Source organism: Squalius cephalus (genome assembly GCF_949319135.1).
Source record: "Squalius cephalus genome assembly, chromosome: 19".
NCBI lineage: Eukaryota > Metazoa > Chordata > Actinopteri > Cypriniformes > Leuciscidae > Squalius > Squalius cephalus.
In genome coordinates this window covers 34,036,150-34,062,288 of record NC_137140.1, presented here as the reverse complement: position 1 = coordinate 34,062,288, position 26,139 = coordinate 34,036,150, and the positions used below count along the sequence as shown (strand labels likewise).

The 26,139-nt window shown below is 35.3% G+C and overlaps 1 protein-coding gene and 3 long non-coding RNA genes across 4 annotated transcripts; 3 read left to right on the top strand and 1 right to left on the bottom strand.

Annotated features, from left to right (window-relative positions):
- Positions 1-9,521, top strand: LOC307146851. The gene is made up of 3 exons (XR_013819170.1): positions 1-86; positions 263-353; positions 9,470-9,521. It is a non-coding gene; the product is annotated as an uncharacterized lncRNA (long non-coding RNA).
- On the bottom strand, positions 4,272-7,704 carry LOC307146848. Its single transcript, XR_013819167.1, has 4 exons — positions 7,652-7,704; positions 7,011-7,077; positions 5,223-5,350; positions 4,272-4,396 (listed from the first exon to the last, which is right to left on the bottom strand). It is a non-coding gene; the product is annotated as an uncharacterized lncRNA (long non-coding RNA).
- Positions 9,522-19,991: 10,470 nt separating the features above from the next.
- LOC307147048 lies at positions 19,992-21,184 on the top strand. The gene is made up of 4 exons (XR_013819211.1): positions 19,992-20,090; positions 20,440-20,510; positions 20,751-20,867; positions 21,061-21,184. It is a non-coding gene; the product is annotated as an uncharacterized lncRNA (long non-coding RNA).
- Positions 21,185-21,917: 733 nt separating this feature from the next.
- On the top strand, positions 21,918-25,423 carry LOC307147047 (uncharacterized protein). Its single transcript, XM_079851497.1, has 8 exons — positions 21,918-21,953; positions 22,056-22,173; positions 22,344-22,435; positions 22,582-22,699; positions 23,610-23,714; positions 24,062-24,226; positions 24,625-24,807; positions 24,943-25,423. Exons 1-8 carry the CDS (start codon positions 21,921-21,923, stop codon positions 25,167-25,169), a joined length of 1,041 nt encoding a protein of 346 aa, XP_079707623.1. The 5' UTR covers positions 21,918-21,920; the 3' UTR covers positions 25,170-25,423.
- Positions 25,424-26,139: the final 716 nt, after the last annotated feature.

The following is a 26,139-nucleotide window of genomic DNA, read 5'->3' as shown; positions in this document are numbered from 1 at the left end:
CTGTCGTGCTGCACGCGGGAACGAACGGCATCAGGCTGCGGCAGTCGGAGGTTCTGAAGAAGGACTACAGGAGCCTGATCGAGATGGTACGCAGCACATTGCCTGAAACAACGATCATAGTGTCTGGACCGCTTCCCACGTACCGACTAGGACATGAAAGGTTCAGTAGACTATTTGCTCTAAATTAATGGCTAATGACATGGTGTAATGAACAGAAACTGCTCTTTGTAAATAATTGGAATCTGTTCTGGGAGCGACCTAGGCTCTTCCGTGCTGATGGCCTTCACCCCAACAGAATCGGAGCGGCTCTTCTGTCGGACAACATCTCCAAGACGCTGCACACCATATGACTAGTAAGTCAAAGTCCAAATCACAGTCTTTGCTGTCCCATCTTAATTGATATAAGTACTAATGTAGAACATTATATAGAAACTGTGTCTATTCCTCGTTTAGTGAGGTCAAACGTTAAATCTACTGTAGGATCTAGAAAAAAATCAAATTGTGATTAAACCAGAAAAACTCAATATTAGTGAACAAAAACAATTTCTAAAGCTAGGTCTTCTAAACATTAGATCGCTCACACCTAAGGCGGTTATTGTAAATGAAATGGTCACAGATAATAGTTTCGATGTACTTTGCCTTACTGAAACCTGGCTTAAACCAAATTATTATTTCGGTCTTAATGAGTCTACTCCACCAGGATACTGTTATAAGCATGAGCCCCGTCTGATTGGTCGTGCAACAATCTATAGAAATATTCTTAATGTTATTCAGAAAACAGGTCACAGGTTTAATTCATTTTAAGTACTTGTGCTAAATGTTACGCTCTTAGATGTAAGAAATAAATCCCTATTATCTCTAGCCTTGGCTACTGTATATAGACCTCCAGGGCCCTATGCTGATTTCCTAAAAGAGTTTGCAGACTTTCCCTCAGATCTATTGGTCAATGTCGATAAAGCATTAATTGTTGGAGATTTTAATATACATGTAGATAACACAAATGATGCGTTAGGGGCTGCGTTTACAGATTTATTAAGCTCCTTTGGGGTCAAGCAAAACGTCACTGGTCCCACTCATCGTCTTAATCATACACTAGATTTAATTTTATCACATGGAACCAATCCAACCAATATAGATATTATACCGCAAAGTGATGATGTCACTGACCATTACATGGTAACTTGTATACTACGTACGTACTGCTGAAATTTATCATGTTGCGCCACATTATCGACCAGGCAGAACAATCCTTCCAACCACTATAGATAGATTCTCAAATAGCTTACCTGATCTATCTCAGCTGCTCAATGAACCCAAACAAACAGATGAACTAGAGGAAATGACTAGCACTATGAGCACCATTTTCTCTAGTACATTAGACATTAAAGGTTAGAGAGAAAACTAAAGCACCATGGTACTACAGTGCTACGCATGTTGTCAAGAGAGAAACCCGTACTTTAGAGCGTAAATGGAAACAAACTAATTTAGAGGTGTTTAGAATCGCGTGGAAAGACAGTATGTCACATTATAAAAAGGCCCTAAAAGCAGCCAGGGCTGAGCATCTCCGCAAACTAATAGAAAATAACCAAAATAATCCAAGGTTTTTATTTAACACCGTGGCTAGACTAACAAATAAACAGACATCACCTGAGCAAAATATTCCGTTACAGTTTAGTAGTAATGATTTCATGAACTTCTTCACCGAGAAAATAGAAAGCATCAGAAACACAATTATAAATGTACAATCTTTAACGGTGTCTTATGATTCAGCCTCAATTATCGCCCCTCAAGATCAACTACACTGCTTTATAATTATAGGACAGGAAGAGCTAAATAAACTTATCATTGCATCTAAACCAACAACATGTTTATTAGATCCAATACCCACTAAACTACTGAAAGAAGTGTTACCTGTAGTGTAGTTGTAGTGTAATTAATACCCATTTCAAATCTTCCATTTATGTCTAAAATACTAGAAAAAGTCGTGTCCGCTCAATTGTGCTCTTTCTTGCAAGAAAATGATATCTATGAAAAATTTCACTCAGGATTCAGGCCGCATCATAGCACAGAAACTGCGCTCGTTAAAATTACAAATGATTTACTTCTAGCTTCTGACCAAGGCTGTACCTCAGTACTACACTCTAAAAAATGCTGGGTTAAAAACAACCCAATTTGGGTTATTTGGCAACCCAGCGCTGGGTAAATATTGGACAGAACACATGCTGGGTTATTTTGACCCAGCAGGCTGGGTTTTTATACATTAACCCATCTGCTGGGTTGTTTTTAATCAGTCAAACAACCCCCATGCTACAGGTTATTCATTTTAGATAATAATAATAAAAAAAACGAATAAAAAGATATTACAGTTTTTCTCGATTGCTTAAACACATTTCTTGAAACTATGCCTCGTATTCTCAAAACTATAAACACAAATCCATAACGTCTCACCCAATTCCCCAAACATACTATTTTCAGGTCAAAATGAAGCTCTACACTCAAAACCATTCACTCTTGCTGAAAAACCAAACTTTGACCTCAGACAGAACACACAAGCCCTCAAAATCACACACACTACAACATAGTCTAAGACACTGGTGCAATAAATTCAAAACAACATTTCCAAAACTGGCCAGTTATGTTGCTTGTGGTTCCCCCTCACAAACCTTTTCACACGATGAACACAAAAGACACAACCAATGGATACATTGGCACATTTTTATTCATACACAGAAAACACACACACAAATATTTTTTTTTTCCCTGTTTTACTCTTTTTTTTTTTTTTTTTTTACTCTCTCCTCTAATTTTTTTTTAATATTTACTTACAGTAAGATGTGTGTGACCAACATATGACAGTAAAAGAGCACACACAAACCATATTCTAATATGGAATTCGAATTGTATTGGAATGGTAAAGAGTGTTGGTTGTGACAGGAGGGCCTCCACTCAAGGATACAATATGATGGACACGTCTAAGAATGTTCCACATATGGTTGAAATACCATCATTTGCCTAGAAAGTTAACATTCTTGGAGTCAAGACTATAAAGGAGAAAGGATGCCCTCCCTTCACTGTCACACTCTGCAGCCACACTGTCTGACTGTACGACTGCTGGCCTTTTCTTGCAAGAAAATAAACCTCATCAAAGACTATTGGAAATGTTTGTCTCTTATTCAGTAATTTTGTTTGCCACCACACCTCCCTGAAGGCTCTCGAGGCGACGGTAAAGCGACTCAAATTTGGCCTTACTCGTAGCCCAGCCTCCCTCATAGTCATACCATTGAATAACACATGGGCAACTATGGGGCTTGAATTTCATCTGAGACTACTTGTCTGCTTGCCCTTGCCCTTCCTCCTCCTCATTCTTATCCCTCTTCCTTCATGTCTTTCTGGATCCATTGTTCCAAAACTCAATAATCTGATTTGGGCCCTTTTATATATCTATTGAAGGTTCTGATTGATGTGTGTTAAATTTTGACTCTTAGTGTTTCCACCTGGATAATTGTGTGCTAACTGAGCTGAAGCTGTGCTGATTGAGTGAACAATTTTGAATGCTAGTGCTTTCTATATGACAACATGGTCTAGGCAATGAGAAATGAAGGGATTTGTGTGTAGAGTTTTGCAGTGACAGTTCAACAAATTTGACTCATGTGTCAAAACAGGGAATAGTGTTTATAGTTTAGTGAAATGGGTGTGCTTTTTGAAAAATGGCATTATGGTTTTGAAATTTTAGTTCAAAAGCCTGGTTATAGTGTTTAAGCAATCGAGAAAAACTGTAATAACAATAATAACACTGTTTATTGATTCAATTAAAGTGTTTATTCCAGGAAATGAATATAATCAAAAATACATTCATGTTAAAAAAAACAGACATCTGCAACATAAACAGAGGCCCACAAAAATCATTTGTGCTAAAATGTTGGTATGTTAAAATATCATAAAATGGTAAGATTCTCAAAATTCAAAACTCTTCACTTATAAACTGTAAAATAGCCAACAGCTTAAGATTATATTCACAAAGAATACAATAAAAAACACGTAAGTACATACATTGTAATTCACTTAAATAAGCAATCATTTAGTCCTGTGCAGCAAAAATGAGAGGCACATCTCTGCGTATAAACAGTAAGTACATACATCGCAATTCATTTTAAATAAGCAATCATTTAGTCCTGTGTAGCAAAATAAAAACATGAAACTCTATACCTATAAACTGTAAAATAGCCTAGCTAAAAATTATCTTCACAAAATGATAAAAAAAAAAAAAAACGGAGTCAACTGTTCCAGAGTTTCCCCATTCACCAAAAAACTGTCCAGCCATTCCAAGCTCCAAGACAAAGGGGAAGGGTTTTGCTTCTCTCTGCCTTTCCAGGTAAAGCACCATGTTGGTTCCAGACTAAATGAAGGAAAGACAATATCAGACACAGATAATTATTTAAAAGTGTGTCTTAGGTTTTCATAAGAGCAGTCTTAAATTAGTTAAATACCATCTTAAATTAACTTAAAGAATTAGTTCACCCCAAAATATAAATTTCCTAATCATTTACTCACCCCAGTGCCATCCAGGATATCCATGTCTTTCTTTCTTCAGTCGAAAAGAAATTAAGTTTTTTTGAGGAAAACATTTCAGGATTATTCTACACAGAATGGACTTAAATGGCAACCAACTATCCCAATGTTCAAAGAAGGTTCAAATGTCCATCTCAATGCAGCTTCAGAGTCTCTACACAATCCCAGTTGAGAAATAAGGGTATTATCTAGCGAAACGATCGGTCATTTAAAAGCAAAAAACAAAAAAAACATTTATATACTATTAAACCACAAATGGCTGATGGTTTCGCTAGATAAGACCCTTATTTCTCGACTGGGATTGTGTAGAGACTCTGAAGCTGCATTGAGATGGACATTTGAACCTTCTTTGAACATTGGGATAGTTGGTTGTCATTAAAGTCCATTCTGTGTAGAATAATCCTGAAATGTTTTCCTCAAAAAACTTAATTTCTCTTCCACTGAAGAAAGAAAGACATGGATATCTTGGAAGACATTGGGGTGAGTAAATTATTAGGAAATTTTCATTTTGGGGTGAACTAATCCTTTAAAGAGTTGTGAGAAAATTAAATGCATGTTAGATTCAAGCAGCAATAAAACGATTTATCGTGCAGCCCTACAAACAGGTGTAAAGAAATGAGCCTGCCCTTTTTGTCCCCAGTTGTTTTACTTACCGGTTGTACATCAATGAATGAGGTTCTTGTCTCTTGAATAGTTGGCCGAAAGGTTTTGTGGCCAATCTTGTACACAGGCGGGGGAAGAATGACAGGCAGGATTGTAAGTGCTAGTATGCCTTTGGAATCTAAGAATAGAAAAATGGCAAATTAGAACTTGTTCGTTCATCAGCTTTTAAATTAAGAAAAGTGCATTTCTAACTAAGGTCAACTTAGAATGAGTGAAATTAGCTTAAATATATAACAGTTAAATATGTACTCTGGTAATCTGAAAACATTTAGTGTTATTATATAGTTCACCTTAAAATGCAAATTTACTCACCCTCATGTCAAATTTACTCACCTCATTTACTCACCCTCACGTTGTTCCAAACCTTTTTTTGGAACTTTTTTTCAAGTTTCTTTCTTCTGCTGAACACAAAAAGATTTTTTAAAGAATGTCAGTAACAAGATAGTTGACGGTATCCAATGACTTCGATAATAGGAAAAAAGTACTATAAAAGTCAATGGCTATTGTTAACTGTTTTGTTACCAACATTTTTTCTTTTGTGTTCAGGAGAAGAAAATCATTCAGGTTTGTAATACCATGAGGGTGAGTAAATGACGACAGAATTTTCCTTTTAAGGTGAACTATCCCTTAAAGCAGTGCTTCTCAAACCCGTTCTGGGGACCCCATACCACTGCACATTTTGTATCTCTCCCTCATTTAACACACCTGATTCAGCTCATTAGTACAGACTGCAAAATTTAAATTGGGTGAGACATCCTAAATGATGGGGGTCCCAGGACATTTGAGAACCACTGCCTTAAACCAAGAAAGGGGCAAACAAGCACGGCTATCTATGAAATTACACTGACAACGACTAGGCACAGAAGTGGTACCCTATGCCAGCCCTACAATATAACTGATTTAAATTGTCTTGTCATGTGCTTGTACTTGGACAAGTAAATTGGCCATTCATGTTTTTGAGCTTATTGTGAATGGTGTAGCAAACTTTGTTAAAGGGATAGTTCGCCCAAAAATGATATTTAACCCATGATTTACTCACCCTCAAGCCGTTCGAGATGCATATGTCAATCTTTTTTCAGACTAACACATTTTCAGTTATTTTAGAAAATGTCTTGGATCTTTCAGTGGTTATAATGTGAAGCAATGGGGTCCACCTCCTTCAAGTCCCAAAATGTGCATGCATCCTTCACAAAAGTAATCCGTAGGACGTAGCGTAGAAAGCGTCGTGACGTAGAACGAACGTGACAGCGCAGCCAGAGAGCAGAGCAAAACAAAACTCTACGTTCGTTCTACGTCACGACGCTTTCTACGCTACGTCCTATGTCATACGCCAGCATCCATCTCCATGAACGTGCGTCGACCGCTACCGGAAGCCAGTTATTTTCGTTTATAAAGTTTTAAATATGTATATTTTTACGACAAAACCGCACGGATTACCCTCAGAAGGCCTTCGTTTATCCCCCTGGAGCCGGATGGATTACTTTTGTGAAGGATGCATGCACATTTTGGGACTTGAAGGAGGTGGACCCCATTGCTTGACATTATAACCACTGAAAGATCGAAGACATTTTCTAAAATAACTGAAAATGTGTTCGTCTGAAAAAAGATTGACATATGGATCTCAAACGGCTTGAGGGTGAGTAAATCATGGGTTAAATATCATTTTTGGGCGAACTATCCCTTTAAGGGTTAGGGTTGGCACTGGATGCAACTGTGAAAAAAAGATTACATACAAAGAAAGAGAATTTGAAAAGCAAAATTGTTCATCACATATTTACCAGCAATTTTTCAATGAGGCACTCAAGACTCCAGTTGAGGAGATTTGTTGAACAAAAATGTCCATTGCTGTAAAAGAAAAGAAGGAAACATCTGATTAGTAATATCTTTACAAATTTAGCATGTCTTATACAATGTTTTTAAAATTAATTTTTATGCTGGCTCCAGTTAATTTAATATATATATATATATAAATAATTTTAATGAATCATTACTTAATTAAAAAAATAAAAAAAATAAATAGACTAAATAATTTTTAACAGCTTAATTAACTATTGTTAATTCACAAGACTGTAAACAGAAGAAATGTTAATTTTGTGGATATTTTGTGGACTCTTTTTTTCAGAGCCGGTTTAAGACCAAATTGTACTTCAGTAACTACTTTGATTATCTTTACATAGTTTCTGAACGTAACTGAAGCAACACTGAACTGACTTCAAATGAACAATGACAGTTTTTGATAAGAATTGTACTGAGCTGGACGATGACACTGTTTTCTGCAGAAATGCTTAGCCAAATTGAACTAAGGCGCACACACCCAAACACAGAGAACATACTGCAGCATAATTCAATATTTTATGTAAAGCTACCTTTCGAAAATGACTAACAAACACAGTTAAATAATAGGTAACGTTAGACTTACAGCTTCTTTAGCATATCCAGCCACTAGCCAGTGACGTTACACTGCATCCATCCGCCGAATCAAGTAACCCGCAACATTTCTGGAGATAAAACAGACACCAACAACTGTACTTAGACATTGTGACCGTGTTTTAAGTGGAATAATTGATTACAGACCGTGTAAAAATAATGAATGTTATGTGTAACGTAACGTTTACGTTAGCATACGTTAACGGTCGCTAGTTCGACAGACGTCGACGTCGTCAATAATTCATATTTTATTTCAACATAACTTCTTGTTGACTTTCGGACTTCTTTGACTAACGTTACTTAACATTAGGAAAGTTGTAATAAAACAGGGTTGCTCACCTTTACGCTCGCTCCTGCTTGAACCTCTCGTCCTCCTGTTGACGTAGTGATTTGAACAGTGTGGACAAAAGCGCGCGACTCGCGAGGAGGAGCTGGGTCAAAATTTCCAAAACAAACCCAAATGCTGGGTCATTGTCAGCTGATTACGGAGAAAATAACCCAGCAACATAGTCAAAATGCTCAACCCAGCATTTGGGTTTAAAAAATAACCCAGCATTTTTTAGAGTGTAGTTTTACTCGATCTTAGCGCTGCGTTCGACACTATAGATCACAAAATACTCTTAGATCGACTACAAAATTACACTGGTGTTCAGGGACAGGCATTAAGCTGGTTTAGATCGTACTTATCAGACCGCTACCATTTTGTCTGTTTAAATGGGGAAAAATCGAAGATAACGTCAGTAAACTATGGAGTGCCGCAATGATCTGTGTTAGGCCCTCTGCTATTCTCAATATATATGCTGCCACTTGGTAATATTATAAGAAAACATGGAATTAATTTCCACTGTTATGCTGATGACACTCAATTATATATTTCATCGCGACCAGATGAAAACGCTAAATTATCTAAATTGACAGAGTGCGTTAAAGATATAAAATACTGGATGACGTGTAATTTTCTGCTATTAAATTCAGATAAAACGGAGGTATTACTTATTGGTCCAAAAAACTGCCCACAAAACCTCTTACAATACAACTTTAATTTAGAAGGATTTCCTGTTACTTTATCCACTACAGTAAAAGACCTGGGTGTTATACTAGACTGCAACTTGTCTTTCGAAAATCATATTTCATATGTTACAAGAACAGCCTTTTTCCACCTTAGAAACATTGCTAAGCTACACAACATGCTATCTGTTTCTGATGCAGAAAAGTTAGTTCATGCATTCATGACCTCGAGACTAGATTACTGTAATGCTTTATTAGCTGGTTGTCCTGCATCCTCAATAAACAAGCTACAGTTAGTCCAAAATGCAGCTGCTAGAGTTCTTACTAGGTCAAGAAAATATGATCATATAACACCAATTCTATCATCACTACACTGGTTACCTATTAAGTTCCGTATCAATTTCAAAGTATTACTACTGACCTATAAAGCCCTAAATGGTTTAGCTCCTGGGTATTTAACGGAACTTCTATCGCCCTACAATCCATCGCGCTCTTTAAGATCCCTAAATTCGAGGCTTCTGGTCATTCCTAGGATATCTAAGTCCACTAAAGGAGGGAGGGCGTTTTCACATTTAGCTCCTAAACTCTGGAATGGCCTTCCTGATATTGTTCGAGGCTCAGATTCGCTGTCCCAGTTTAAAACTAGATTAAAGACGCATCTCTTTAGCCAAGCATTCACATAATACTTACCTTTTATACTACAGTTAAATCGGATCAAATGCATTAATATTATGAACATCAGCTATGCTAATTATTTCCCATCTGCTTTTCTGTTGTTATCGGTAAATATCGGTAAATAGAGTTCGTCAGCTCCAGTTTGTATCCAGCCTCTCATGGAAACCTCAGATGCCCCAACACCCGTGAAGAGACGACTCGACGCCCGTGAAGAGACGACTCAACGCTGGCGATATGTTATGCGATACGAAATGTATACATGATTAACTAACTGTATTTTTATTCTATGTACATTTCTGAAATGCACTTTCTGTAAAGCTGCTTTGAAACAATGTTTTGTGAAAAGCGCTATACAAATAAATTTGAATTGAATTGAATTGAATTGAATTGAATTTACAGGAACTAGTTACTCAGCAGCGGCGGAATTTTACTTTGCTCTGGTTAGTAGTACTGCGGCGAAAAGTAAACACAGAACAGAAGCGCACTACAGTCGGGAAGTCTAGCTAGTTAGTAAGTTAGTAACCTTGAACAACGATATTGAAACATTCGATTCTACGGCATCTCCAGCTGCTGTTGTCTCTACAGACATTCTTTCTCTTTCTGCCCTTTTAGCATCCATCTCGATTAGTTCTTCGTCTGTGTATTCCGGCTCATACATGTACGGTTCGTTGAATAACACACATTCCTCGTCTTCATCGTCTCCAAAGTCCGAATCATTGGCATGGCTTTCAAACGTGGCCATAGTCCTATGTCTTGTTGATTTCTTCGTGAAATATATTCTGCTTCTGTAGTGATGAGTGTCAGCGGCAGGTAAATTCACTTGCGTGATAGTCATGTGGACCGGCTCTCTCGGTTGCCTAAGTAACTTAATGTCACTCTGCCGCTGCTGTAGACTGTGCTAATAAATATAGGGAACAAAGTATAACTATTGCAATGCGATGAAAGGGTACATTATTCTCTCAACAGACATTTACATCGATAGCCTGGCTTTATAATTTATTTGCTTTTGGTGTACTGTGGTGTGGGTAAAACTGTTTTTAATGGCAGGCTAGCAGATACCGTTGACTCGCGCTAGCCTAGCACCGGCGAACTGTGCAACTGGAAGGACTGGATAAATTTTTTTGAAAACTGTCTCCACTGATAAATAACACCCAGGCTAACTTGGAAATGAGGTCCGATGTCCAAAATCCTGAACCAACCCTTTAATCATTTGTAAATAAAGGTTTATGTTGGTTTCTATTGTGAATACATTACATTTCACTGCATTGCATTATATCCCCTGTTCACAGATAAGTGGGTCCCAGAACAAGTGAAGGTATCTGAGGCTTCTTGTCTGTGTGGTTCTCTGATGCTGATACTTGTTCCTCTGATGAGTGTCCTGACACACTTTTAGTTTAGTATCACGACATTTTACATGCATATTGTTTAATGCCATTTTAATTGGCCACACTGGTTTTGGGTTTCTAAATGTTTCTTTATTTCATAACTGTTATTTGATGTAGCATAATAGAGTTATTGTTTAATAATTTGCATTAATTGTTACTATATTAATACATAGATCAAAGCTGTCTAATGTTACTGAATGAAATGTCGACCCAGGACGAGATAGAGGACTGTGAAGCTTTGGGAGTGTTGATGGACTCGATCTACTCCAACTACGCTTTGATTCCGATCCAGATTTTGTCTTTGACAAAAATGTGATTTTCTCAGCTTTTTGTTTAAAATGCTTTTTTTTTTCGTCTTCTTTTTAAAGCAGAAGGTATGTTCTTTCCTTTGATATATTGCATGTTCAGACATTCCTGCAACAAAATATTCTTTGTTTGAGTTTATTTGACATAAAAAGTAGCAATACAACTGCGTTATGCATTATTGGTCAAGGATAACACAATAAAGTTGCATTCATTTATTTCCATTGTGGTCCTTGATTTTAGAGAGTAATTCTCATTTATTTTCTTTAAAAAAGTTGTTTAATATTTTATTCAGGCAATTATTATAAGGCATGTATGAAAATAGTCTTAATGAATCAAAAGGTAAAAAAATGGAAAAAAAAAAATATATATATGGTTGGCCTTTGTAATTTTAAATTTTGTAATATTTTTTCTTTCAGTAAAAGTATGAGAATGTTTAATGATCATAGTGCTATCTTTTTACTGCTATCTTTGCAATTGTTTTATTTTTTAGTTTATTGTTAAGTTATGACAATATGCAAGAGAACATGCATGAGAAGAGTCTTACTATATGCATGAGAAGGGTCTCTCAGCTCATCTGAAGGCCAGGATTCTACGGCTCCTGGGAATCTGTTCCAAATTGGTGGGACACTCAGTGGAGAATGCATTCATTGAAAGCCATGAACTGCACACTGTCAGACAGGCTGACAAAATCTTTAGCTCTTTATAGGTTGTTGTGTCGTAATTGTTGGAGCTTGTATTGCAACACAAATTTCCGTGTACACGGACAATAAAGTGCTATCTATCTATCTATCTATCTATCTATCTATCTATCTATCTATCTATCTATCTATCTATCTATCTATCTATCTATCTATCTATCTATCTATTACTTTTAATTCTAAAGGCTTTGAAGAATTGTTGGTAACACTTTAGAATACTGTATCTTACTTACTGCATAACTAATAAGGAATTATTGAGGAACTAATAGATAATTATTTATTAACACTTAAGTCACTACTGTTAACTACTAAAGAAGATGTGTTAACTAATTAGTATGTAATAGAATTGTATGATTGTGTTAAGTTTCAGTTAGTTAATCAATAACTAATGAATTATGTCATAACTCTTGAAGAACTATTATTAATTATCTATTAATTAATGTGCAAGAAAAATAACTAAGAAGTAACTACTAATGAACAGTCATACACAGTGGTTACTACAATAAACCATTTTATTTTAGCAGTGGAGTGGTGGATGAAGTACACAAATCAAGTACTTGAGTAAAAGTACAGATAACCCAATAAAATATTACTTCAGTAAAATGATAAACTATTGGCCTATTCATTTTCAAAATTACCTTAGTAAATGTATAAGGTAATTACTTGAAAAGTAAAAAGCACTGATCAATGTTTATTTTATTTTCTAGCCAGTTTTAGTCATTCTTCAGCACTAATAAGAAAGATAAGTGCAGACATTTCCTAGGCTATATATTGATCTGCAAATAAGCAAACATTTTATTTAATTAGCAAAATGTATCATAATGTATGATAACTTATCTATTTTACAAAGGTTTAGATAATACCGTTAATAATGTGTTTTTTACAGTAAGTTTGATTTGAGTCAGAAGTATGTGGTAATTCTGTATTAATTACTAATGAGTTCCCTATATTCTCACTTTAGAATACTGTTCCAGGTTCCAAGTAATTCCTGAAGAATTATCTAATAATTATTTGTTAATTACCAATTAATTTCCTTATATGTTCACTTTAGAATACTGTTTCAGGTTATAAGTAGCCTAATTCCTGGATAATTATTTGATAATTATTTATTAATTACTAATGAGTTCCCTATATTCTCACTTTAGAATACTGTTCCGGGTTCTAAGTAATTCCTGCAGAATTATTTGATAATTATTTATGAATTACTAATAAGTTCCCTATATTTTCAGTTTCCCTCAGTCATTGCCTCAAACATGAATTTACTCAATGGCATTCTATGCTGAGGAAAACAGACACACACAGTACTGTATATAAAATATAAAAACTAATCTGAGGTTAGTTTTGTATGACTGTTCATTAGTAGTTACTTCTTAGTTATTTTTCTTGAACCTTAATTAGTAGATAATTAGTAGTAGTTCTTCAAGAGTTATGACAGAATTCATTATTTATTGATTAACTAACTGTTACTTAACACAATCATAAAAATATATTACATACTGATTAGTTAACACATCTTCCTTAGTAGTTAACAGTAGTGAAGAAGTAGTTAATGAATAATTACCTATTAGTTCTTCAATAATTACTTATTAGTTATGCAGTAAGTAAGATACAGTATTCTAAAGTGTTACCGAATTGTTCAGTTGAATTGTTCTTTCCAGAAAGCAAGTTCATAAGTTCAGTCAGTGATCTGTGAATTTTTTTTTTTTTTATTGTAGTTTTTTAGTTATAGAAGGTGAAGAGAAAATTAAGTTAAAGAGCCAGTAGGTCAGAGAGGAAGTTCACATTCAGGCAGACCTCTGACACTGTCCTCGATTGAGAGCCTAATATTAAAAACTGTTATTATTATTATTATTAATACCATATTGTGAACGTGTTTCTATTATTAAATATGTTTGGATTTGAAAACAAAATATTATAGATCAAATACTTAGAAGATTTCATTTGATCATAAACATAAGCAGTATGTCAGTCAATAGTCAATGACCATATTGTGTGATTCAGATTACAAATTCCTATCAAACATTTTAAGATAAATATATGAGCTATTATACATGTATGATAAAGTAGAAAGTAAGATAAAGTATGAACTGCTTCTATGTGTAGTTTTATCCTATAAAATGTACTGATTGTGTTCCAGTTGGTCTCTAAGGGTTAACATGCTGAACATGTGAAAGACTCTTTGGCCTGCATGTCATGTTGTAGTCAGCCCCACATTAAGAACATTAAGAAAAGCCATATCTTTAACACAGATATACAATGTATTGTATCTCTACAGTATTTAAAACATGAAAATATTCCAGGTTACAACATATTAAAAGAATAAATGCATTAACACCAAATATGAGGTTAAATCAAACAGGTTTCCAGAACAGCAACAACTTTAGCGCATATATGACTTAGTTTAAATAGGTTTAACATTAGAATGTCTTCTTTCTGTCTCCATACGTTTCCTCATTATTGTTTTGCCAGGTTAAGTCCTTTAAATTGGAATAAATTAATTAATTACTGAACAAATAAAAATAAATACTTTTGTGTATATATATAAAATATGTAAATATGTTCAATAATATTTTAAAGTTAAAGTTTATTAGAACTGAACATATCTACACAGAAGAAAACGTCATAGCTTTGTCCTTAATTCATCCAGGCTATAAAGCTCTTAATTCTCCTTTGTAGTTTCCCAATGAAAAGTTGCCATAGTTACTGCATAGAATACAGAGTTTACATGTAAGTTCAAGACACAGCTAAAAACCAAGCTCCGCATTACCATGGTTTTATGGTTTCTATAGCAACAACAACAATACTAATAATAAACTATGGTATTTGTAATGAAAAACATCTTAAACACTAAAACAACCTCTATAAAAGTGACTTGTTTGCCCTAATATACCCGATATTTAATGTAAAACTAATAATGTTAATATTAACAATAACTAACATAATGTCATATTTCTACACCTTTAGAAGCTGCATGGTAATTTCTGTGTGTATTGAAAAGCTTAATTATGTTGTGTACAGTTGACCTCAACACTTCAGTTTACATGATCTGGTTTCGGCTAGTTTTAGAGCAACTTGGAGTTTAGCCGGTATTTTCAGTATAACAGGTTTTTAAATGTGTCAGATATACATTTGCTTATCTTTCATTACACATCCCCTTAGGCATACAAAAACTTATGATGAACATTTGGATCAAATTAGTATCCATTTTAATTAAATGAGATGCTAATCAGAGTTTGTTTAGGGAATAATTAAACAATATTAATCCTCTTAAGCGTGTTTCTATAACACTTTTATACATGAGGCTTGAGATTCACTGAGAGCCAGTATACGATCAGCTCCTAATAATGTTCAGGTTTCATACTGTACATTCATACATTTCATTCTGTTTGTCTTTATCGATGGTTAGATAATCTCGTCATAATTTTTAACCCTTTTACTTTTTATCACATGATCGTATGACTGATTTTAACATGATTATTTTGTCAATTTGTAATAACATGCAGAAACTGCAGTCATCATATTTGCCATTGTGTGATAATGCAAAGTAAAATAAAAAGACGGTTAATGTAGTGATGACAGTCACGTACTGTAAGTAGTTTGAGGGATTCTCGATCAACTGCATTTGCAACAATTACTGAAAAAATACAGTACTGTAAGCCCGAACAGTAGGCTACTACTATCTTATTAAGACCGAGGTCACTACAGTTAAAATCTCTTGCTGAGTTAATCCACCTTTAAACTATTAATGTCTATGAACAAATATGTATTTTTATGTGTGTGTGCCTCAGCATTTCTGAACACCGCTGGTTCACTCATTATTTTTAAGTGTACTGTCGATCACGTGATATGACGTCATGACATGCGGCCCTATACCCTCTCGAGCACGTTTTTTAATTTTTTTTATTTTATTTTGTTATTGTTATAAAGAATTCAAGTACAAACAATTAAGGCATAAATCAACAATCATACATTTGTAATTGTGTTGATAGATCACTTATAAAGAACATAGAACAAACAAAAAAATAAATAAATAAAAAATAATAATAAAAAGGGGTGAGGGTCTTAGTCCAATAACCTAAACAAATCCAAAACGGAAAGAAGTTTTAGGGCATTTCTATCCGTCATCCAATGAAGAGATTTAACAAATAGCTTCAAGTCATTCTTCCATCCATTGAAATGGGGTTTGATCTTTAAATATTTACACCTGTGCATGAAGTGCTTTCCTAAAACAATCAGATTGTTTATCAAAAAATATAAGCTTTTATCATTCAAAAACACTCCAACTTTAATTGAACTCCTATTCAAAGGGTGAAGTGATATCTCTTTAGATTGTAACCAACTCTGAAATGTAATCCAAAATTCTTGTACAAAATCGCATTGAAAGAAAATATGCTCTACCGTCTCAATTTCTTTCTCACAAAATCCACATGAATTGTTTTCCTAATTGAATCTTTCATGCAAAAAGCAATTAGATGGATAAATGTCATTCAAGATTTTAAATGTCACTTCTTTTGTCTTTAGGAATGATTGGGTAAGATAAATGCCGCTTCCTTGTTTTTTTAGCCTCTTCATCATTGAAATCTTTTAGAACATATTTTCTTTTCAGTTGACCAGAGTAAAACTGTTTGGATAACACATTTCTAATAAACTTATTTGTAAACTGTTTACTATTTAAATTAATTCCTTCAATACAAAGTGGTCTCATTACTGATTGAGAGTTTGAGTACATTACAAACTGTGTTTAATCATCATTTTCAGGGGTGCTGGGATGGCCTTTAACACTTTATTGTACTCTCTAATTGGGCACTGGAAATTGAATTTAACACAAAAATCTCTATATTCAAAAACTTACCAAAAATATCCATCAAATGTGTCAACGCCCATATTTCTTTTTCCATCCAAGTTCCTAAAAACAGGGATGTTCTATTACTCAGAATATACCTGTTGTTCCACAGAGGTGTATATTGTGGTGTAAAGTTGTGCTTAAACATTAGGTTCCAGTACAAAAGTTCATGGAGCGGCAGAGGGCCTGGAGACTGCGGCAGGACGGGAGGCCAGGGCGGATCAGGCAGCGCAGGCGACCAGGGCGTTTTATTTTTTAGTTTTTTGTTAAGTTATGACAATATGCAAGAGAACATGCATGAGAAGAGTCTTACTATATGCATGAGAAGGGTCTCTCAGCTCATCTGAAGGCCAGGATTCTACGGCTCCTGGGAATCTGTTCCAAATTGGTGGGACACTCAGTGGAGAATGCATTCATTGAAAGCCATGTACTGCACACTGTCAGACAGGCTGACAAAATCTCCCAGGATTCTTCCCATGTGTTGCAGCGGGAGTATCAACTCCTGCCCTCCGGGAGGCGCTATAGGGTCCCAGAATGCAGAGAGAACAATCTTTAGCTCTTTATAGGTTGTTGTGTCGTAATTGTTGGAGCTTGTATTGCAACACAAATTTCCGTGTACACGGACAATAAAGTGCTATCTATCTATCTATCTATCTATCTATCTATCTATCTATCTATCTATTTTACTTTTAATTCTAAAGGCTTTGAAGAATTGTTCAGTTGAATTGTTCTTTCCAGAAAGCAAGTTCATAAGTTCAGTCAGTAATCTGTGATTTTTTTTATTTTTATTGTACTAGTTTTTTAGTTATAGAAGGTGAAGAGAAAATTAAGTTAAAGAGCCAGTAGGTCAGAGAGGAAGTTCACATTCAGACAGTCCTCTGACACTGTCCTCGATCGAGAGCCTAATATTAAAAACTGTTATTATTATTATTATTAATACCATATTGTGAACGTGTTTCTATTATTAAATATGTTTGGATTTGAAAACAAAATATTATAGATCAAATACTTAGAAGATTTCATTTGATCATAAACATAAGCAGTATGTCAGTCAGTAGTCAATGACCATATTGTGTGATTCAGATTACAAATTCCTATCAAACATTTTAAGATAAATATATGAGCTATTATACATGTATGATAAAGTAGAAAGTAAGATAAAGTATGAACTGCTTTTATGTGTAGTTTTAACCTATAAAAGGTATTGATTGTGTTCCAGTTGGTCTCTAAGGGTTAACATGCTGAACATGTGAAAGACTCTTTGGCCTGTATGTCATGTTGTAGTCAGGCCCACATTAAGAACATTAAGAAAAGCCATATCTTTAACACAGATATACAATGTATTGTATCTCTACAGTATTTAAAACATGAAAATATTCCAGGTTACAACATATTAAAAGAATAAATGCATTAACACCAAATATGAGGTTAAATCAAACAGGTTTCCAGAACAGTAACAACTTTAGCGCATATATGACTTAGTTTAAATAGGTTTAACATTAGAATGTCTTCTTTCTGTCTCCATACGTTTCCTCATTATTGTTTTGCCAGGTTAAGTCCTTTAAATTGGAATAAATTAATTAATTACTGAACCTACGGTGGCCGAGAGAGCTCAACGCGCTGCAAATGAAGAAAACACATGCAAACAGAAAAAAAATGCATGCAAACAGAAAAAAACACATGCAAATAGAAAAAAACACATGCAAATAGAAAAAAACACATGCAAATAGAAAAAAAAACCACCAGCGAAAAGAAAACATCTTCATCAGTTTTACAACTCACGTGCGTCCCAATACTCACAACACAACCAAATACGGAAACGCGCTGCAATTACAGAAACGCGCTGCAAAAGTTCACAACACAACCAAATACAGAAACGCGCTGCAAATAGAACAGAACACAACGGAACCCAATAAGTGACGGACGGACGGCTAGGACGTGCTTACAGCTGTCTACTTTTATTATTAATTTTTTTTTTTTGCAAAACATACAAAGATGACACGTTTATGACATAAAACTTTGTATACAATATACAAAATGTATTTGCGATATGTTCAATGTCATAAGAATACTAAAAAGAACAATGAGCTGAAGACTAAAATAAATAAAAAAATAAAAAAAAAGATAGAGAAAAAGAACGAGGAAAAGACATTAATCTATACATCAGTTACATTGAACACATTTTGTCATGTTATGTTAAAATAAGTTTCATAAGAAATGTTAGAATGTAGCTATAGGTCCAAATATGAGATGGCAAGTTTTAAAGTTGAGACACTCACACAAAGATATAACACATATTTTAAAAACTTTGTTGTATAAAATGTATATTTATTTGCAACAGTTATGTTAACAGCATTAATACTATATTTCTGGTAAGAACAGCTATTCAGCTGATGGACACGCGTTGCGTTGTCATGGGAACATCCCAGGTGAAAATAATGAGGAAATTACGTTGTCTTTCGTTGCTCCCTTCATCAACATAATGGCACACAAGTGCCCCGCTCCCTCCAAAGTGCCCAATTCAAGGGCTCTGCCGTCTGCCCTTTTAAGAGAGTAGGGCATAGGTAAAGCCCAACCTGGTCTCATGGGAAATACGTACCTCTGCACACTTTTTTGCAGCGCCACAAATATGTACCACCCGGTACGTATTGCTACAGTTTTGAAACACAAACGTCCACTGGAGTCGCTAAAGAGAAGGACTGTATGTGACATTGCGATCGACAGTCAGAGCAGAGGTATGTGGTAGGCAGGCCTATATCCCATTATCCTAAAACTATTTTATTTTAGTGGTAAATGTTAGTGATATGTGTTGTTTTACTGAATCATGTTTGCTGTAATGGTAAATGTAACGTTAGAATCACGTGAGTGCTCATGGCGTCGGTAGGACAGGCCCATAGACCGTATATAAACGGGACAGGCCTGGGTGATTTAGCTGAAGTTCATAAAGTTACATGCGCATACATCCTCAGAACCCCGGCAAAGTAGGTTTTATCCAGGTCATTTTTTCAGTAGCCTAACGGTAAATGTGACGTTAAAATCATGTGAGCACTCTCGATGAAAGCAATGCCCTTCGATTAACTTAACGTTACGTATCCTGTAGTATTTTTTTGTAGTTAACTTTTGGTGGATAACGTTAGTGAGCTAACCCTGAACTGTCTGAACGATAAATATTTGCAAATACACACTATCGTCAGTTATGAGCGCATCCATGTTTGCAAACAAATGCGAGATATGCATTACTTTAAATGTAGATGAGCTTAATCTGTCGTATAGAACTACAGATCCCATGAAACTGTCGACCAATTAAATACGTGATGCCATAATACTGCGTGTACAAACGTGTATTGTTTTATGCACTACGTGGTGTTAATATTTTTTGTTTTTACAGTAAGAAACTACATTTCCGTGTAGCCAAATGCCTTACATTAAAAACAATTTTACATGTGCTTGCAGGTTCCAGTCATATCAAAGAGGAAGAAGATTAAAGTTTTTTTTTAGCCTATCAAGGAACAGGAGGTTAGTCTTTTCATGTAGCAACAACTTGTGCCATAGCCATAATTGCATATGAGTGCGTATTACTACATTTATTTAAATATTGTACATGCATTTTAATGTAGCAGCTTTAATGTAGTTGGATGTTTCCGCTTTCCCAGCAACACTAGCCAAGCACAACAAGCTCTAACAATTGTTGCTCTTGGCTTTGTGAGCCTACTCTGCCTGGAGTTTCTATGGTTTATATAGCAATTTGGTTACAGTTCCCTTGCTAAAATATGCTGCGTTGATTTGTTTTCAGATTGTCACTGACCCTGTATTTTCTTATAAATGTATTGTTTTTATAAATTAATTATAAACTTCATTTTAACAGATTTGAATGATCAGATTGAGATCATCTGTAATCTCACTATCTCTCTGCCTCTTGCAGTACAACGCAGACAGGTGAGTTGATTAATGCTAGGCGGTTGCTCCGCTTTGGACCTTACACACTCGCATCACCAACGCATCAGAGGCACCCAATTACCTAGCATTGAAAACATTTATTTAAGCACTGCCTGGGTAGGGAAAGAAACCTCATCAAGGTTATTTCCCACCTTAACCATGGACGTTAAACCCTCTGCAAACCACTACCCATTTATTTTCATTTGTTTTTATGTGTACTTTGTTTTTTATGGTCCTCAGGTGTTAAAAAATAAATGACTGAGAGAGTCACCTGATCAGCCTACACCAGAGAAAAATATGGAGGAGGAATTACACCGTGATCTTGAGGAAATAATGGCTGATTTGGAGGAGATGCAGGTATTTTGTATAAAATTAAGTATGTAGCACGCATTCTGCATCAAGCAGTATTTCACTAATGTGTGAAAAGAATGAATCATTGGAATTTTTTGCAACTTCCATAAATTATATTCTGAATCATATTATTGTTCTACTTCTTAAAATGTAAATATTTCGGAGTCATTGTTCTACCTCTTATGTTTGAGTAATACAGAGTGAGGAAGCAGTCAAAACACCACCTAAAAAACAAAAAAGAAAGAAGACTGATCATAAACTTAGGTGGAAAAAAAGAGACCAAGAAGGATTCTTGGTCTATGAGAAGCGCAAACCAAAGAAAGGTATGGTTTGAGGTTTTAGATCCTTTGATTTTTCACTAAGTATTGTGTAAATCAAATAATTTTTTCTGTTTACTTTACTCTAGACCGATCTGGACAACCAGTTGCCTCAACCATTGCCTCTGCAAGTAACCCTCAAGAAGTTGAGCTCGGTAAGTAATTGTTTTTGTTGATTTCATGTAGGATTGTGTTCAACCAAATACTGTTTGCTGAAAAAATATTGCTTACTAGGCTATTACATATCTTTGACATTTATATCCTGAAGTCCGTCTATATTAACAGACAGGTAATTTTGTAAAATACATTTTCATATGAGCTGCTGTACAGTGGAAAAGAGTTCCCCTCTCTATTCCCTATAAGTAATCCCATTTCATGTTGATTTGCATCTGTTCTGTTGTTTGTTGTTGGTTGCATGACCCAATATATTTCAATGTATTTGGAAATATATGCCACATATATTTTCGACACTTTTGGGGACCCATACAGAAAAAAATACATTGAAATATATTCTTAAATATAACAAAAATATATGAAATACAAGTATGAAATATATTTATTGGGCCAATTTCAAATATTTGCATATATTCCAAAATATATCCTGAAAATATATTTCAAATATATATCTTTTGTGTATGGGTCATGCAACCTCATGTGTCGGTATTGGCCGTATCTGCAAAAGGTGGCTCAAGCTTTCCCTGAAATGCAAAACTTAACTGAGATGAAGCCATTTCTCTCAGTTATGCATGCAAAGGGGCACTCTACAAAATGTGAGGTAAATGTATATTTTCGAACAATATGGTAACTAAGCCTTTTACCATTTTGACATCCATGAACTTGATATTTTTAGTTTGGACATCTGGTGTGCATGCTGTAGGTGCAGTGGGGTGGCAAAAACCAAACGGGGGCAGGCACAACGATTGGTGAAGAAGTTGAGCAAGTGAACAGCTTTTTGTCCCGTGTGGCTCTAACTACAAAATACATGAGTAAGGCTGGTAAGTGGTCCTTTTTTACAGTTCTCATGTATTGTGCTTTGGTAGCATTGTAATTGTTAAAACAGCTTGCTTTTTTAATTTATTTTTTATTTTTATTTTTTTATTTCATTCATCATACTCTGTGATTAACCACTAATTGAAAAGCACATTTAAGCCTTTCATCATTGCAGCACGAGTAGATATGATCACATTGCATGCCAGAGGATGGAATGAGCGAAAGAAAAGAAACCTGCACAAGTACTTGTCTACACGGTACTTGAAGGTAAGTACAAAATAAAAATTTCATCAATGAAGGTTAAATTTCAATTAACTAAAGTCCACTGATACAGTATGTTGTACATACTAAGCATCTAATAATTTCAGTATTGCCGAAGGTTTGTGTGACTTTCCATTAATTATTCTTTTGAGACTATCCAAAAGACAAAGGAAGTCAAAGAGGACATTGAGGCTATAAAGAAGTGCACGCAAAGGTCTGATGAGGAACTGCAACAGTGGGTCACTGATGTGAGACAGTGGGCAGTTGACAGTAAGTATGTACTTGTTGCTGTCTCCTATCGATAGAAAATTATCATAAATTAAAAAAATATTATGCTGGTTTCTGTTTTAACACCTGACCTCTTGTGGTCATACCAAACAATATTAAAAAGCTTATTATGATTGGAAAACTGTGTTTTTAAAGGGGAACTTGGTAACTATTTCAACTTAATAAAACCGTTTAGAAATCATTTGGATGGTTAAATAACCTGTTCTGGTGACAATGGTGACTTTCCCCGCACCCCCCAGCGTTCCCAGGCGGAAAACCAACCTTGCAACATGGGGACTAACGTCCCGGTAAGTTGGAAATATGAAGTCTCATGAGAAGCGAGAATGATCGAAAAACACAAACTGCTTTACGGCAATTCAACATACACACACACACACACACTCCCATCATACTGTGTGTGATGTATTACCCACCTCGGTAGAAAAAGCTCCACGCAATAAAGTTGGCCGGCTCCGATAATAACAAAGGCACTTGAGCAGCGGTAGAAAGGTAGACGAGGTTGCCACAAGTGAGGTTGTTGTTTGTTTTTTTACGACAGTGTTGTGAAATATACGCCTCACAGCAGTAGGGGGAGCTCGCTGAGAAAACATGCGACAACAAAAGTGGAAATCAACGAAGAAATGGCTTGAAATGCCAAGTTAATAATTAAACTTGGGTGATGTAGCTTTCTCCCTCAAATTTATAATACTTATTCACCCTTGAAAAATGAGCAAACTGAACAAATGTTTTCAGATTCTTTGGCAGAACATTTGTGGATGTCCTTTTTTGTTTTTACATGTGTTCCTACTACATTCTTCTTATTGAATCCTCCTTTTACCATATTTAATGTATAAGGTGTTTTATAGAAATAGTATAATTGTATAATAGTATAACCTTCACAAATACTTTACAGCACCAGATGATCTCAGAACAGATGATCCAGTGGCGTTGCAACATCTGATTGAAGGCCTATTCTTGGGCATCCAGCAGAAAAAGAGGGATCTGTATCGAGTAACCGGTAAGTAGCCTCCATGCCTTCATGTACTTGTGGAGTTCATTTTAAAATGTGATATCTATAGCTATAACTAAGTAATTTAAATTTGATCACATCTTACATCATATATGTCCAATGTTACCATCACCCAACTCCCTGCATTACTTGAATGTTGGCCACATTCCAGGTTATTTATTATGGTTAAATGACCAGAGGTGTAGTCAAAATATTCTACAATTGCATTTTTAGTCATTGATGATATGTAAGCTTTATAACATAATTTGTAAGGTGCCTTTTGGATGTCCATTAGCACAATGACTAACTTTATGCATATCCTCAATTCTTTTTGCTGAGTTTTTTTTTTGCTGCAGACCGTAACAAACAGCGACACAAGATCCGAAGACGGATTAGAGAGGATAAGAAAAAGCTGTATAATGCCATATCCCAATACAATGATCTTCCAACCACCACAGAATCTGTAGATTCAATTGAAGACCTTCTGGCAACAGAAAGCCCTATCTGGCCTTGGGATTCTGGTATGTAAAGTTTGACATTGATAATTTTAGTGAATCTTCATTTAAACATTTAAACGCTTACCTCATTAAACTCCGACTTTCAAAGGAAAGAGGCCCATGTGCTTTTCATTTGTTTTGGAAAATCTGGGACAGACAATATTACATTTTTATTTTTAAACCGTTTTGTTTTTGCCAACTCTAACTACACAAGAGAAAGTGAGTAAAGGTCTGACTCCTCAGATTAATGTGTCAAGGTGGCTCGCCCTTTCCTTTTCCACACTGTAGATTCAACACCAATCACTTGTTGCCTATGTTGTAGGGACAGAAAATTGTACCATTATTGGATTTTACTCCCAATAGGCATTAAGAGGTAGTATTTTAATATGGTGGTTAATTCAATTGGTCATTTGTCTTCATAGAACCTGACACTTCCTTAGGCATGAAGAAGAAGGTTTTTGACAAGGTGATGCAGCTGGAGAGACTGATTGAGGAAGAGGCTATAATTGTAGAAGAAATGAAACAACATTGGACTCATCTTACAAGAACCTGCAGGGCCTTGAAGGACCAGGCTAGTGTACTATCAGATGACCTGGCCACACAGAGTGAGTACTAATTTCTTAATGCTGTTTACTTCATATAGTTATATTAAACTGCTTGCAGATGATACTTCATACAAACTGCCATGTTGATGTTTTGGTTAATTGCCTTTTTATTGTATATCCCAATTTGATTTTTAGGCTACCCTTCAGGACTGTCTGGTCAAGCTTACCATGGCCTGCACAGTGCTGTCCTCCAAAAATGTGAGGAGCTCAAAACAGACCTGGTAGCTGTGAAAGAAACCTACTCCCAAATAGTGGTAAATGGGAATGGTGGAACTGTTGTTGAAGAAGAAGATGATGATGATGATGATGAAGACCCATATGAGCATGTCTCCACAGATGCCTCTACAGATGATGAATTATAGATTCTCTCCTCTCCACTGCACAAACAGGTCTCCTGACTCTGAGTAGCTCAAGTTAGCTGGGCCCAGTAATTGACTCTCCCTCCTTTCAAAGAAGTAACTTAAATCTGAGGTTCTCTGGTCTAGTCAGATAAGTTCGTGAATCTATTTTGAAGCCAGGCTCTCTCCCCATTGTAAATAATAAAACCTTGAACCTGAATTTTCTATCACTGCCTGACTGATTCTTAATTTCTTTAATAAAACAATTTATCATCATTATTTCAGTTTGTTATAAGTTGTAAATTTTATCTTGTACACGTTTGTTCACCACATATTTTCTACGTTGACAAATGGATCAACAATAGAATACACTTCTTTTTTTTGTTACAACACATGGAAGATCACATGTAATACATAGTCTAGCTGAACTTGCAAACCTGATACTGCACGCTTAGTGATGATGTCATTGAACCTTTTGATTATAGGCTTAATAAGTGAAATGGACTATAATCATGGTTAATTATTTAATTTGCCTTTTGTGGCACAGATAACACCATTTTTGCTTTTTAAAAACCTGGATGCAAACAACTGTTGGATCATGACATCTACCATATGGACGGTGCCATCACTGAGGATGGTGAGGGAAAATGAAGACATCTCATGGATGACATCACACAAACATACTGACAGATAGGTAGAGAATGACCCCATTTTATTTGTATTCTTGTACCACTTTCAACTATTTTGCCTGTACACAATTATAATATTAATACAACTTTTCCAAAATGCTTTGGGGAAGTGGTTGCAGATACTATGAAGGACAACATGCATCTGTTTTTACTTTGTCAAAACACACATAGGCCTATAGGGTAGGCTAGTCTTATTTTTAAGCACCTATTGTCAGCATGAAAGAATAGTAAAGTCATTTATAGGAAAAACTATTTCGGTTATTCTATAGTTGTGGTAATATAAAAATTATAGTAATATGTAGCAT

Bases quoted from the DNA above. Each gene is read 5' to 3' on its own strand.
- LOC307147047 (XM_079851497.1), top strand. From the start codon at position 21,921: ATGCATGCAAAGGGGCACTCTACAAAATGTGAG. The intron at 22,436-22,581 runs GTAAGTACAAAA...TATTCTTTTGAG, and splicing joins TGTCTACACGGTACTTGAAG to ACTATCCAAAAGACAAAGGA. The intron at 23,715-24,061 runs GTAAGTAGCCTC...TTTTTGCTGCAG, and splicing joins GGATCTGTATCGAGTAACCG to ACCGTAACAAACAGCGACAC.